Source organism: Equus asinus, chromosome 6 (genome assembly GCF_041296235.1).
Source record: "Equus asinus isolate D_3611 breed Donkey chromosome 6, EquAss-T2T_v2, whole genome shotgun sequence".
In the NCBI taxonomy this organism is placed as follows: domain Eukaryota; kingdom Metazoa; phylum Chordata; class Mammalia; order Perissodactyla; family Equidae; genus Equus; species Equus asinus.
In genome coordinates, this window is record NC_091795.1 from 42,332,061 (window position 1) to 42,347,489 (window position 15,429).

The 15,429-nt window shown below is 40.5% G+C and overlaps 1 protein-coding gene across 23 annotated transcripts in view; it reads right to left on the minus strand.

Moving 5' to 3' along the window:
• Positions 1 to 15,429, minus strand: part of DYSF (dysferlin) — a 218,231-nt gene that overhangs the window by 24,173 nt on the left and 178,629 nt on the right. For all 23 annotated transcript variants that reach the window (XM_014836669.3, XM_014836663.3, XM_070511971.1 and 20 more), the window contains 4 exons: positions 8,797 to 8,895; positions 1,714 to 1,842; positions 1,241 to 1,396; positions 305 to 396 (listed from right to left, as the gene is read on the minus strand). In XM_014836669.3, coding sequence (XP_014692155.1) covers positions 305 to 396; positions 1,241 to 1,396; positions 1,714 to 1,842; positions 8,797 to 8,895 — 476 coding nt within the window. The remainder of the gene's footprint in view (positions 1 to 304; positions 397 to 1,240; positions 1,397 to 1,713; positions 1,843 to 8,796; positions 8,896 to 15,429) is intronic.

Consider the following 15,429-nt stretch of genomic DNA (forward strand, 5'->3'; position numbering starts at 1 on the left):
AAAGTAAAAGTTAATTTTTTCAAAAAAAGAATCATTAGCAAATGCATGCTCTGGGTTCCATTTAGATTTCTGATCATCATGGGAATCGTTTGTGTTTCGCTAGGAGCTTCTGCCGGGACTTAAGCCTTTAGCTCATGAAGAAGAGCTGGCTGAGGTTATGCCCCCATTAACATGCAAGATTTAGGGAATACAGCTTTGCTTCAGGACATGCGGACTTCTCAGTGGCAGCCACATCTCCCCCACTGGGCTGTGGGTTATCCAGATGGGCACCTCCACCCCAAGACCCCAGCTGCCCCCAACTTACTTTCCAAACACAGGCTCCAGAGTGCAGGGGATGTAGTTATCCTGGTCGCTCACGGATTTCTTCCCTATGGAGATCTTGATGTAAGGGTCACACTGGAGCAGGGGAAAGACACACTCAACTGAAGTCACCTTCCCCACACGTCTCTGAGGCTTCCTCAGTCCTCTTCCCACCCCCCACCATCTCCCCACAACCCCAGCCTCCTGCCCCCCCTCAACGACCCCCTCTTTCACTCAGGGCCAGGACTAGAATGAGACGAGGAGGTGCGTGCCCCAGGCACAAAATTTAAGGGAGGGCCCCCAAGACTCAACAATCAAGATAAACAATATTTTGATGCAACATTTTAAAAATTAAAATCAATACCAACAGTCAATGATGAACAAAATATCGAAATTTTAAATAAAGACAGGATCAGTGTTACCGATTTTTCCTATTGCCTCAGGCTCCACCGTGGGTAGGCACAGCACAGTTACTTCCACCCCTCCTGCTCTCCTCTGCCCACCACTGAAAGCCCTACGAAGTCCAGTCCCAGCCCACACCTTCAACGTCACCTATCCTTATGCCTTATCCTCATGCTAAACTTACACCAAGCAGTCTTCTCACAAACCTTTGCCAAGATTTTTGACTCCTCCTATGATACTGTTTTCTTTTCCATCCCAGTCTATCAAAACTCCATCAGTCCTTAAGAATCCTATTCCTTCCAGGAAACCTTCCCCTGTACTGACCAAAGTCAGTACTGACTGTGGCCTTTTCTGAGCTCCTAAAGCACTTGGCCCTTGACAGAACTCCATCCAGTAACCTCTCAGTTTTGTATGTATTTATCTGGTTTCTCGGCTTACTGTGAACTCCCTGGGGCAGGGATTGTGTCCAGATTCTGCAGCCCATTGGTACCCCAGCCTGCTATTTATTATAGGAGAGGTGAGGCCCTAGGAGTGTTACCTTCCCATTGGGGTCTTTGGGCTGCAGGCCGAATGCCCGGATGATGTAGATGCGGACCAGGCACTCCTGGGGTCCCTGGGCAGCTAGCTGGTGGAACTGTCTTGGGGGCATGGGGATGGCCGGGTCTTCTGGGAGGGGATAAATTTTGAAGAGGCCCTGAAAAGAAAGAGGGGCCAACTTTCATTTTTGTCATCACTGTCACCAACACAATCACCATTATAACCACTACTCTCATCTCTACCAGAGTCACCACCACTGACATCACCAAGCCCAATGCCATCCCTTTACTGCCATTAGATTCTGTATCAGCAGCATCACCATCACCACCTCCATCACCCACATGGTCACCAACATCAGCACCATGGTCATTACCATAATAACTACAATACCCTTGCTCCAGCCCCCTTTACTTACTGCTGCCATTCCATAGTTTTAGGTCCCTCTAGGTTAGGGATATGTCCTCAAAAACTTACCTTAAATTCCCCAACGACAGATGGGTCTTCCATCTCCTCCTGAGTCTTGCCCCGGTAGAGCTTGAAGGTGTTACAAAAGTCAGACAGGCCCTCAAAGGCCTCCACATTCTCCAGTTGTGTGTCATAGACCTGCCACATGTGGGAATAGAGAAGGGGACAAGGGAAAGAGAGAAAGAAGAGGGACAGCAGAGGAAGAGGAAACAGGACAAGGAGAGGGAAACAAAACCGTGTTTGGGTGAAGGAAGAGAGAGGAACGAGAAGAAAAGGAGGGAAAAGGCCAAAAGTGAATTGGAGGGACAAAGGGGAAGAGGAGGGCGGGTGGGAGAGGTGGAGGTAAGAGAGTTGGAGAAGGAAAGAACAAAGGCAGAGGTGAAAAGGATGCAAATAGTGGGGATTAAAAAGAGAGAGAAAGAAAAAAGAGAGAGAGACAGCAGAAGGGAGCCAGAGGGGAAGACATTTGTTCAGTGCCTTTAGGAATAGGGTTTTCCAGTTAATCAGATATTCCAGGTACCTGCAAGTCATCGTACAAATGGTGGTGCATTTTTTTAAGACAATAAGATCGCAGTCAAATAAAAGAAAAGTTAACTGACTTTTTATTTGAAGATTGAGGCAGAACTCTGGAAAATTCACAGGTCAGCATTTCAAGCAAAAATGTTCACTGTCCAGGATGTCCAAATGGCAGAGTATCAAATACCAGGCGAAATATTTGGAACACTTTAAATTTATGAACTCTATTAATTTATTTCATTACTCTCAAACAGCCAATGACTTTTTTTTGTTAGAGCAATGTTTTCAATTGCTTAGGTTTAAATGAAGCAGGAGTGTTCCCTAATAGATGATAGAATGTACCTAAGAAATAGTGATATTACACAAATTGATATATATGCTAAATTGATTATATCAGAAATGGACTGACAAGATACTTCAGGTAAGTTCCTTTCTCATCTTGCTAAATGTTATCTCTCATTTAGGCATAGCTCAAGTTCTATTTTTTTAATTAATTATTCAAGTGATAAAGAGTCATTATTAAAAATTAGAAAATATAAGCAAATATGAAGAAAATATTAATGCTTCAAATTCTGATTACCAAAAATAACTAATTATTTGGTTAACATTTGGTCTGTATCATTTTGAACATTTTCTTGCTGTATTTATACAGCTGATTCATTTGAATCAAACGACCCATTCTTTGATTTGTCAATTCTACCATTTTCTCTTTTTTAGTTTCTTATTTCTGATTTTATTTTTATTTTCTTCTTCCTACTCTAAGTTTTTGTCTTATTCTTTCTAACCTTCTCAGTTGAAGCATTATTTACTTTGCTCCCTCTTTTCTGATAAAGAAAATACTTATTTATATGAAATTGTCTCTTTTTACTACTGCCTTGGCATTGCCCCATCTTGTTGATGTATAATGTTTCCATTTTCATTTTCTTGGCATTCCACAATCATAGTTTCATTTTTGTTCACTCATCCAAGAGCTAGATGCTTAGTTTTCATTCTTTTGTATTGAGTAACAAGTTTTTAAGGCTATCAACTTCCTCTGAATGCTGCTTTAACTATAATCAGTTAAGTTCTAATATGTAGTATTTTACCATTGTTTCCCAGATGTCCTGCAATTTCAATTAGTATTTTCTCTTTTATCAAGAATTGTTAAAAGAGAGGTTGGGTTGTTTTTTTAATTTTCCAGATAGAAGAGGCTTTTGATCTTATCATTAATTTCTAATTTTATGGCTTTACAATCAGAAACCATTGTCAGTGGTATTGACCCTTTTTGAAACTTATTAAGGTTTTCTTCACGGCATGTGACATGGTCAACTGTTGTAAATGTGCCATAGGTGTGGTCTCTGTTTTCAGGCTACAGGGTTCCATCAGGTTAATAATTATGCCCATCTTCTACATCCTCTCACATTCTTGTTCCCTTGATCTGACTTGAACCGAGAGAAGTGAATTAAAATCTCCCCTACCTACCAGTGTATTTCTGTTTCTTCTCTCTCCTGCAATTTCTGTTTTGCAAATACTGATGTTTTATTTAGCACATAGATATTCTCACAACTGTCATATCTCGGAATGGCACCACTTTGCATTCTCAAGTACATTCCTTGTCTCATTTGGGTTTGGGGACCTGAATACCCTCTCATCTAATATTAAGATTGTCACTTCTGCTTTCTTTTCATTTGCATTTGCCCGGCACACATTTTCCCAATCTTTTATTTTCAACCTTTATGAATCTCTTTACTTTAGAGTTAGATTTTGCTTTGAGATCTGATTCAAATTTTGTAATTACTAAGTGATTAATATGCCAGGTATTGATATGACAGATATGTTTGGTTTTATATTATATTTTTATAGTCATAATATATTTATTTTACATTTTCTAGTTTCATAGATTTTTTTTTAATCTTTGGCTGCTTGTTCCCTGCGTGTGTGTATGTGCGTGTGTGTGTGTGTGTACTTCTTTGAATATCTAGGATGACCTGAGTTTATGTTCTAATATCATTATAAATTTATATATACTGATAACAGTCTTAGTCTCCTATGTCTTTAGGGATAGCATGTATGAGTTCCCTACTCTAGCCACGATGAAATAATCTAATCTTACCTCCCCACCTCTCCTTCTGCATCACCTAGTTTTAGACAATATTATCTACCTTAATATTTACCTTTGTACTGTTGGCTTATAAGTTTCTTATCCTCCTATTATTTGATTTGCCAGTTTTCAATAATATCTGTCAATTCCAGTTATTCCGTAATACGGCAATGTGCCCTTACTCTGTATCCCGTCCTCTGTCCTCCTTCTCCACCTAATTGTTGTCAGTTTCCTCACGTCCACATTTCAGCATATTTGATATTTACATTCTGTGCCGCTACTCTAACCCTTCCACTTGTTTACATTTTAGGTCTAAGGTAAAACATGGTCACAACCAGTCCTCTTGTTATGGTTCTCCCAGGTATGTCCTAGTTGAGAGAGCTCCCAGGTGAGCTCCAGTTCACCCCCTAGGAGCCCCTCACAACAGGCCCATGGGAACCACATCACCTAGTTTTTGAATATGCCACCTGGGTGCCTGGAGCCTTTATGCTTGAAGGGCAGCTCGGCTGAATGCAAAATCCTCAGGTCGCCCTTTCTTTCCTTGATGAACTTACATGTGATACTTTACTGTCTTTGGGTATTAAATGTTGTTGTAGAGAAAGCGAGGCACTTTGATTTGTTTCCTATTTTAAATCATTTAATTGGGGGGGGGGGCGCGCAGTATGACTACCCAAAGAATTTCTTCTTTATCTCTAAAGTCTAATAATCATACTGAGATATGTCTCAGGGTTGACCAATCTGGGTCAATTTTTCCTGATACACAGCAGACCTTGTAATAAGTATATCAAGTATTCTTTCATTTCACTGAAGTTTTGTTAAACGCTTAAATGTTTATTTGTTTTATTTCATTGTTTTGGTTGTCTTCCTCAGAGACTCCAATTATGCAAATATTGGTTCTCCTTTCCCTGACTTCTCTGTCATTTTCTCTTTATTCTCCTGTAACTCTTTCTTTATTTCCACTTCATTTCACTTACTTTTATCATTTCTGTCCTCCACACCCCCTGCTGTTTTCAATGTGGCCATGCTGCCCCTGTGCTCTTTCCAATTTGACGCTTTCTTCTCCTTCTTTCCTGAATCCTACTACCTCATATTTCACCTCCTCTCTTCTCATCATCCTTGAGTTCTTTCATTTCTCTTGCATTCTGACTGCCCTATTTCTAAAAAGTTCACAGCAAAATATTTCATCTCATCTGCTCCTTGGCAAAATTCTCCTAGTGAGTACATATCCACTTCTTTTGGTTAAGTTTTGATTTATACTTGCTTTTCTTTTTTCCACAGCATTTTTGAATTAATGCTGCACTATTTCTTTTATTATTACTTGTCGCTAAATGCGTTGGATTTTCCTAGACCAGTTATTTCCTTTGTTCCCACAGCAAATACACCTCATCTGTGTGATCCTTGTGTAGCTCCACCTTCTCTGCTTCTCTGACCCAAACAAGGTCCAAGAGGCTTCTGACTTCAGCCTGATCCTGTCTCCAAAGTTCCCATGTCCATTGTTATGAGCAAGCAATATAACTTTTATATTTTATAGAGAAACCTCAATTTCAGGAATTATATTTTTTAACTATTTAGTATGAAAATTTTGAAGAACGCACAAAAGTAAAGAGCCCCCATGTACCTATGACCCGTCTTAAATAATTATCAACATTCTTTTATTAGAAAGTATGGGGTTTTCTGGGACCTGCTACCACTACAGCTTTCATCATTTTCAAGCATCTTCTCTTCATTTACTGTTGAGTGGCTTCTACCCAATCTCGGCTGGCTTTGGATAGCCCTTCCATGTATTTTGGAGTCTGCGGGTTTTATTTGTTTCCAACTTTTACTGAAAATGGAGTTTGTGGGTTTGAATGATTTCCAGGAGAAAAGGGGAAAAATGCTGACTTACACAGCCATGTTCATACTGGAAGTCCCAATAAAATACTTTTTAAATTTCCAAGTGGTTGGTCTTCTTGTTTAAACTTTTGTTATTAATTTCTCATTTTATTGCATTTTAATCTGTCTTGTATGATTTCTGCTTTTGTTAACTTATTACTAAACTAATATGTGATCAAATTTTGTAAGTGTTCTCTGTGCATCAGGAAAAAATGCACTCTATTTTTTTATTATTTTTATTCTCTATTTTAAAGCCACTTTTGAGGTAGCTTAAAAAAATTTACCTGTTATTCAGATCTTTTATTTCCTTATTTATTTATTGCCTGTTTCCTCTGTCTAGGAGAGAAATGCATTAAAATCCCCACTGTAAATTTAATTTCTATCATTTCATGCCTTTATCTGTGTGAGGCATTAGTTTACATATTCCTATCCCATTTTTGCTTTAAGTATTTCTAAGCTTTATTATTCTCTACATAAATGTTTGGGGGGGTTTTCATTGATATGTATATTTTTTATTTATATAAAACATTCCATTTTGTCTCCTTTGCATTTTACTCTAAATTCTGTTTCTCTTTTGTTTGCACTTACTTTGTTTCATTTGTCAAAATATTTATTTTTTAGCCATTTTAAGTGGTACTGTTTGAGATGCACCTTTTAAAGACAGTACAATGAATTTTGGCTTTTGATATAGTCCAAGAGTCCTCATCACTTAATAGGGGAGTGTAATCCATTTTTATTTATTAGGAAAACTAACATTTTTAAACTTTTTCTATTGTGGTTTCCTATGATTTCTGGTTTTCAATGCTTTCTTGCTGTATCTTGTTTTCTATCTTTTGCTATTGAGACTACGAGTTGTTTTTTCCCCTACGCTAGTGATTTCCAAAATATGTTTTTTTCTCTACCCATTTTCTCCATAATGCTACAGGCTATTTTTCAAAGACTCGTGGCAGTGGTGGTGGTGGTTTTCTTCTATTTATTTATCCGTAAAGGACCAACGTTCCTTCCAGGTCTGGCTTCCCCCCGGAAACAGGTTTAATGCATTTTACTTTGGAACTGCCCATTTTCACTTAGAAACCCTCAGAGATCTCCTCAGAGAGGTCAAGCTGGAGGGCTGGGTGCCAATTCAATGTCCAGCATCTGAGGGAGTGGCAAAGGGGCCAGAGCCATGGGCCACCCTGGCAGGAGCCCTCATTCTTACTTGGTTTTCTCATTTTTTGGCAAGGTCACAGTACCACATGCCAGACCTACTGTGTCGGACCTTCTTCCTGGTACACAAATAGTTCTGTCTCTTCGCCCAAACTCACACACCCAACTCCCAAGTCAGCGAAGAACACGCTGCCTCTTCAGGAGGCCTGTGCCTCTGGAGCCGCTGCTGCTGCCTGAGGCCTCGTCTCTGTGCATCCAGGTCTCCAGGCACAGTTCACCTGGAGCCTCCACTGTATCAGAGGCCACTCTTGCCACCTGTAAAATCCCCCTCCTGAGTGTCACCAAAGGCCTTCAGCCAGCAGGATCACCCGAAGGTCCGGGCCACCCGCTCCTCCAACAAGCCTCAAACTTCACTCATCCAGTCCCCTTAGGGAGTTCCTGGGTCTTTCCCAAGCGTCTGACAGTCTTTGCCCACCTCTTGCCCTCTAAGTAGGGCTGCCAAATTCCACAAGTGAAAATAAAGGACACCCAGTTAAATTTGAATTTTAGATAAACAACAAATAACGGTTAGATAAGTATGTCCCATGCAATATTTGAAGCATACTTATACTAAAACATTATCCAGTGTCCATCTGAAATTCAAGTGTACTGAGCATCCTGAATTGTATCTGGCAACCCTCTCCAGGACACTACGCAACTCCTTTGGGAAATAATTTTGAGTCACCTCTGGTTATCTTTTTCAAAAGTAGTCTACTTTTAAAAAGTGTAATTGTATTTGTGGAATTTCCTTAAAATACCAAAATTTGGCTGACTCACCCCTGGTTTTGCGTTGTTTTTCTGTTTTTTGTTTTTATTTCCATGGAAACAGAGTTTACCATATTTTTATATTTGCTAGGTAATTTCTATCTCAATTATAGGGAAGGAGGAATTAGAGGTACATTCTCATACTGACTTGCCTTTTTGTTTTAGTACAAATGTTTTATTATAGAAAGTTCAAATAACCTTAAAAGAGACAGAATAGTACAACAAATCCCTAGTACCCATCTCCAAGCTTTAACAATTTTTCAATATTTTGCCATTTCAAAAATTTTTAATATTTTGAAAATCTATCAGAGAGCCAGGCACACCATCTATCTTCACCCTTAGTTTTTCTTTTTCTTTTGAGTATTCTAAAACAAATCCCAGGCATCATTTCACCCATAAAGACTTCAGTGTTTTTCACTATTCTTCCAAAAATACTTTCTTGGTTACCCCAGCCCACACTGACTTCTTCCTCTAAATCACTGGGTGACATGTCTGACTTCAATTAGTTCATCAGGATACATCAGTTCTCAGGCACCAAACGAGGAGACAATTTATATATATATATATATAGGAGGAGACAAATATATGTATTTTCTTTGTGTTGCATCTCCCACAACCTGTCGCATGCACCCAGGGACTGCTGGACTGAAGAGGACGTTCGCGAGAGGCCTCACCTTTAGAGTGTCAAAGTCCTTCTCCAAGTAGGACCCGCACTTTTCCCTCTCCCCTATCGAGGCAAAGAATTTGCTCCACCAATCGATGAACTCCTCCTCCTGAGTGGGTAGAAAGAAAGAGATCACTTCAGAAACAGAACTTGCCAAGCATGGTCCTTGTGATCCAGAAACCGAGCAAGGCTGACGGGCCGGCCTGGACTTCCAAGCCCTCCTGTTGGGTGAGTTCAGGGGAGCAGAGAGCTGGAACTCTCCGCCTCTCCAGGGGCAGACGGCACAGATGGGAGGAAAGGTTCTAACACCTGCTTGTATGGAGAAGCTCTGCCCACCACTCACTGTGTGATTCTGTTAAGCTCTCAGGGCCTCCCTTTTCCTTTCTGTGAAATGGGCATAATCATCACGCTACCCCCTGCCTTCCAGGGACACACTGAGGCTAAAATCAGAGGGTACATAGGATAATTGTTTGGGAGAAAATGTCACTAATGTGTTATTTACGAATAAAATGCAGCAGACCTAGGACACTCAGACCTCGAAGAGCAATCCTGCCCCAACCTTAACCCTAGCAAAAAAAAAAAAAAAAAAGAAAGCATCAGAAATCAGAACTTAGCCTCTTCCAATGTCAAATCAAGGTAGAGTTCCTGAAATCCAACAAATACCACATGCCCATTACTCAAAAGACACTATACTAAATGGGGGAAATTCAGTGAGAAGAAAGGAAGTTTGTAACAATACACTCTCTTCCCTTTCCTTCCTCCACTTATGTTTGTAGGACAAGGTGGACAGACCTGCTGTGGGACACACTGGTCTCCCCACCTTTCAACTCCTCCTGCACATGGTGCGTCTATAGGCCCACTTCACTCTTGTGTCTAGAATGCTCCTCCAGCTGTGTCCTGTCTAGGTGTGTGTATCCTGTCGCCCAGGGAGTCAGCAAACTCCCTGAAGGTGGCATGGTCACTCTTCTCCAGCCCTCCCCCCAAAACCCACCTGGGCCTGGGCACTCTGCCTATCAGTGCCAGTAAAGCTCACCAAGTTCAATGGGAAGGACCAAGGACAAGGTGTCAGAAGAGCCTCTTCTAAGACTGGCTTTCCTCCTCTGTACGAGCTTGCTCTGAATCTATAAAACGAACTGAATGACTATCATGAGTTTCTAGAAATGCTGGTGGGTTCCTTTAAACCAACGTCCAGTCCTTTGAGCTCTGGCTTATTAAGTGTGAGCACAAGCAGGAGGAAGGCCAAGGGACCTGAAGGGCACAATGGAGAGAGGGTGGAAGAAGGTTCTCAGGCTCTCCACCCATCCTGGAAGTGTGGCCTAAACATCCTCTAGGTGACCAGTATTTTGTCCCCAGACAGTGGGCGCAGAGTGAGGCTGAGTCTGCAAAGAGTCACCGTCTGACCAACTTACCAGGAGGGTCTTCTGCAGCCAGGAGAGAGGAAAAGAGGTCCAGGTGGGTTAAGATACAGGGTGGCAGAGCTTTCTGACTCATAACCACTCTAGAAAATGCCAGCACAGAGCAAGGTAGACCCTAACCTTTATGTTTTAAGTTCAATTTAAGGGAAAAGATGCCAAGGATGAATAAACATACACAGACATACGTGTTGAACTCACACAGTCAACAACACATGGAAGAATATATTTACACAGACATGCCCAAGAGAGATGTTTATGTTGAAATGCACAAATACCCCCCAAAAAGACACACATTAACACACAGGCAAATACAGACACGTAGTTAGAAATGGTTAAAATGGAATTCAATTTAGCTGTTTGATTCCTCCTCAGTATTTTCTTCTCCAGACCAGACATTTAAAGACTTGAGTTTATGACTCAGACTCAGAGTCAAGCATAAAGAGGCAACAACCTGTGTATTTTGTACAAAGAAAAGACAAGAACACAACAGTTGTGGGAAAGTTATTACACTTTCCTTAGTCTGGAAAAACCAAGTAAATGAAGAAAAAAGAAAAAGAATATGGAGACAGAGAATCTGAAGAATACTATTAACAATGTCAATCAAATAGACAAACATTATGTAATCTAAAAACAGAAAATATACCTTCTTTTCCAGCACCATTGGAGCACTTAGAAAAAATTAAAAGCCACAAAGCAAATCTCAATAAATCCCAAGTAATAAATCCATTATCAGTCACATTCTCTGACCTTAACGCAACAAAACTAGAAACTATTGAGAAGTTTGAAAATTAAAAATCCCAAACTTTTAGAAATTTAAAGTCATGCTCTTAAAACTCTCCTGGATCAAAGAAAAAAACCACCTAAAATCACAGATACTTAGAAAATACCAACAGGGAGAGGGTTATGCCCCCAAATTTGTGGATGGTAGCTAAGTCTGTCCTCAAAGGAAAATTCCGTCTTTGGCTTTTATGCAAAAAGAATGAAAATAAATAATCTGATAACTCAAGAAATTAGAAAGAGAAAAGCAGGAAGACCAAAATTTGACAATGACAAGTAAAAATTAATACGTTAGAAAGGAGAAGAATATCACAATTGATAACTAAACCCCAAAGCAAACTTTCAAAAGACCAAAAAAATAAACACTTATCAAACAATGTCTAAAAAGTAGGTACACCAATAGGAATGAGAAGGATCAAATAAAGAGATATTATGGGGAGAATAAAAATATTAAGAGATTTACCTACACCCAAATCAATGACAAAACCTTCGAAAATCAAGATGAAGTGGATAATTTTATAGAAAAATGTAAATTGCCAAAATGGATTCAAAAGTAATAGAAAAAAATGAAGAGATCAGTAACCCTGAAAGTGGAAGAGATCTCAAAGAACTATCTCCAAATAGGACATCAGGCCAAGATGGTTTCTTTGGGGGGAAGTTCTATCAGTCTTTCAAAGAACAAGTCATTCTTTGTTCCACAGCATAGAAAAAAGATGAGGTTTCCTCGTGAAGCCTGACCACGACACACACACACACGCACACACACGGGTTAATCTCATTCCTAAACAGAGATGTAAAGATCCTCAATAGAGTACTAATAACAGATTGCAGCACTAGGTCTGGCACGGTCAAGCCAGATTATTCCAGAATGCAGGAGTGGCCCGATATCAGTGAGCAGGAGAGAAAACCCACATGAACGTCTATAACAAAAATTTGCAAACTATGGCCCACTGGCCAGCCACCTGGTTTTGTAATTTAAATATTGTCTGTGGCTGCTTTTCAGCTACAACAGCGAGTTGAGGAGCTGCGACAGAGAGCTTATGTGCCCCAAACCTAAAATATTTCCTATCTGCCCATTTAAGAAAAAGTTGGCCATCCCTTGATCTATAACATGCAAAAAAGAAGAGGAGGCTGAAAGGGGTGATAAAGTTTTTCAGTTATTCCTAAGTGAAACTCTCAGTGAATTCAGAATAAAAGGATGCTTTCTTAGCATTATAGAAAATATCTTACAGCAACAGCCAGCACTGTGCTTAATCCTACCAGGCTTTCATCCACATTCCCGCCTCCACCAGTAATTTCCACATGCCATGCATATAAAGAAGCAGTAAATCAGGGTAGTTGGGAGCCAGAACTCGGGAGCCAGACTTGTAGGGTTCAAATCCTGCCCTTCCTAGCTGTGTGATCTTGAGCAACTACTTCTCTGTGCCTCAATCATCTTATCTGTACAATGGAAAAATAATAGTATCAATTATTTTGAGGAATAAAGGAGTCAGTACGTACATGGTGCTTAGAAGAAAGCCTGGTACACAAGTGCAAGGCAAGTGTTTACTGCTGTTACTGACAACAGTATTGCTTCTCTTGTGCGGACCAGGTTAGCTTCTTGGCCCAGGGCTGGCTCTCTCACAAACTGGCAGCAGGAACAGAGCTGGCCACAATCTTTCCAGAAGGCAATTTGGCTGCATGTTTCCACAGCCTGAAAAATGCGCATACACTTTCACCCATCACTCCTGTTCTAGAAATCTATCCAAAGAAAGTAATCATAGATATGCATAAGAATTTAACTTCATTTATAAAAGTGTAAAAAATTGGAAACAACTTAAGTGTTCAACAATAAGGAATTGTTTGGGTACATTTTACATCCATGTGATTAAATGTTATGCAAGATAAAAAATGATGCTGTAGAAATACATTTATTGATATGGAAAGTTATCCACAACTGATGAGATTTACAAAAGGTTAAAAAATGAATAATGTGATTTCATTTTTTTTTTAAAGATTTTATTTTTTCCTTTTTCTCCTCAAAGCCCCCCCGGTACATAGTTGTGTATTTTTAGTTGTGGGTCCTTCTAGTTGTGGCATGTGGGATGCCACCTCAGCATGACCTGATGAGCGGTGCCATGTCCGCACCCAGGATCCGAATCGGCAAAACCCTGGGACGCTGAAGCAGAGCGCTCGAACTTAACCACTGGGCCACGGGGCTGGCCCCATGTGATTTCATTTTAATAAAAGGATCAAGCCCCAAATGTTCACAGCAATTACCTCTGAATGATGAGATTATAATGTTTTGTTTATTCCTTTTATTTTTATGTATTGCTCAAAATTTTCTATTTTTTCTTTATGTCTATGTATTTCTTACATAAATTTAAAAATTAAAGTTTTTAAAATAAAGAACAATAGCAGGATGCTTCAAAAGAAACCGCCAAGAAAATGAAAATACAGTTCACAGGATGGGAGAAAATATTTGCAAATTACATATCTCATAAGGGATCCGTAGCCAGGATATATAGAGAATTCATACAATTCAATAATACAAAGACAATCCAAAAAAATGAGCAATGGATTTAAATATATAGTCCTCTGAAGAAGGTACACAAATGGCTAATAAAAGCACATGAAAAGATGTTCGGCATCATTAGTGATCAAGGAGATGCAAATCAAAACCACAATGAGATATCACTTCACACCCGCTAGGACGGCTATAATCAAAAAGTCAGATAGTGACAAGCGTTGGCGAAGATGTGGAGAAGCTGGACTGCTTATACACTGCTGCTGGGGATGTAACATGCCACAGTCACTTTGGAAAACAGTCTGGCAGTGCCCCAAAAGGTTAAACAGAGTGTTACCGTATGACCCAGCAATTCCACTCCTAGTTTTATATCCAAGAGAAATGAAAACTTATGTCCACACAAAAACTGCTACATGAAAGTTCACAGCAGCATTATTCCTAATAGCCAAAAAGTAGAAACAATCCAAATGTCCATCAACTGATGAGTGGATAAAGAAAATGCAGTCTCTGCATACAACGGCACGTTATTTGATAATAAAAAGCAAAGAACGGATGCATGCTACAACATGGATGACCCTTGAAAACATTATGCTAAGTGAAAGAAGTTCATCACAAAAGACCACATGTTATAGGACTCCATTTATATGAAATGTCCAGAATAGGCAAAGCTATGGAGACAAAAAGCAGACTCGTGGTTGCCTCGGGCTGGGAGTGGTTGGGAGGAAGTGGGAGATGACTGCTCTTGGGTACCGGATTTCTTCTTGGAGTGACGAAAATATTCTAAAATTGATTATGGGTGATGGTGGCACAACTGTTAATATACTAAAAAAAATTGAATTATACACTTTAAATAGGGACTTGTATTTATGTGAATTATCTCAACAAAACTGTTAAAATTAAAAAGAACAAATGATCAAATTCAAGCATATAACTGCTAACAAAAGAAGAAAAGCAGGAATCTCAAGTTTTTATTCCAAGGAAATATGAGTTACATTTTTTTTAAAAAAAACAAGCAGTTGACTACCAAACAGGACCTAAATCTGAGCACACCCAGTTTTCCCAAAAAACATCTCTTGGCTACAATTTCTTCTGCCCTCAGAGTCCCAGGTGATGTCTAGTGGCTGGTGCTCCCGGAGCAGACACATGGCTGGTGAGGAGCACAGCCCGGGGACCTTCCTAACTCCTGGCAACACCAGCCGGCCTGCTGCTCGGTAGGCCAGCTCCCCCTTTTCTTTCTGCATCCCACAGGTACACCCTTTTCTAACTGACCTCATCCGTGGCAGAAATTACACACGCCACAGCATCCTAACTGACATATTAACTAGTTTATTTTTTGCCTCTAGAATCCTTTGTTTACCCCTTCGTCCTTCTTCACTTCAAAACTCCCTTGCCCCTCTCTTACTCCATTGTACTCTGGCCAACCCATCCTGGGTTTAAATCCACCCCTTCCCCTACTGCCCGCCAGCCCCATACAACCAATTGTGGCTGGAGGAAAAGAGCAAACCAGTTGCTGGTCTCACTCTAAGCTCATGTCGCAGCCTCAAGTGGGCTGCAGTGCTGTCATCCACCCCCTCTCAACTTCCTAGTCCTTTACTCTCTCCTGTCCCAACACCACCATTCCATGCCTTCTCCTTTCTCCTCAGACCTCTAACTCCTCTTCCTTCTCATCACTCTTGGCCAGTGACCCTCCTTACTCTTTCTCTTAGAAAACGAAAGCGATCAGAAGAGACCTCCCTCAGGCCCCCTAGCATTCGCACCACGTGCTGCCTTACCTCCTGTTACAGAGAGGGAGGTCTGCTGGCACCTCGACCCAAGGACAGCCCCGGCTCTCGCGCCCGGGATCCCATGCCCTCTGGCCTCCTCAAGGACATCATAGTCTCCTTACCCTCTCCTGCATCATCAGACTTCCATCTCTACTGGAGCATTCCCATCAGCATTCAAACAT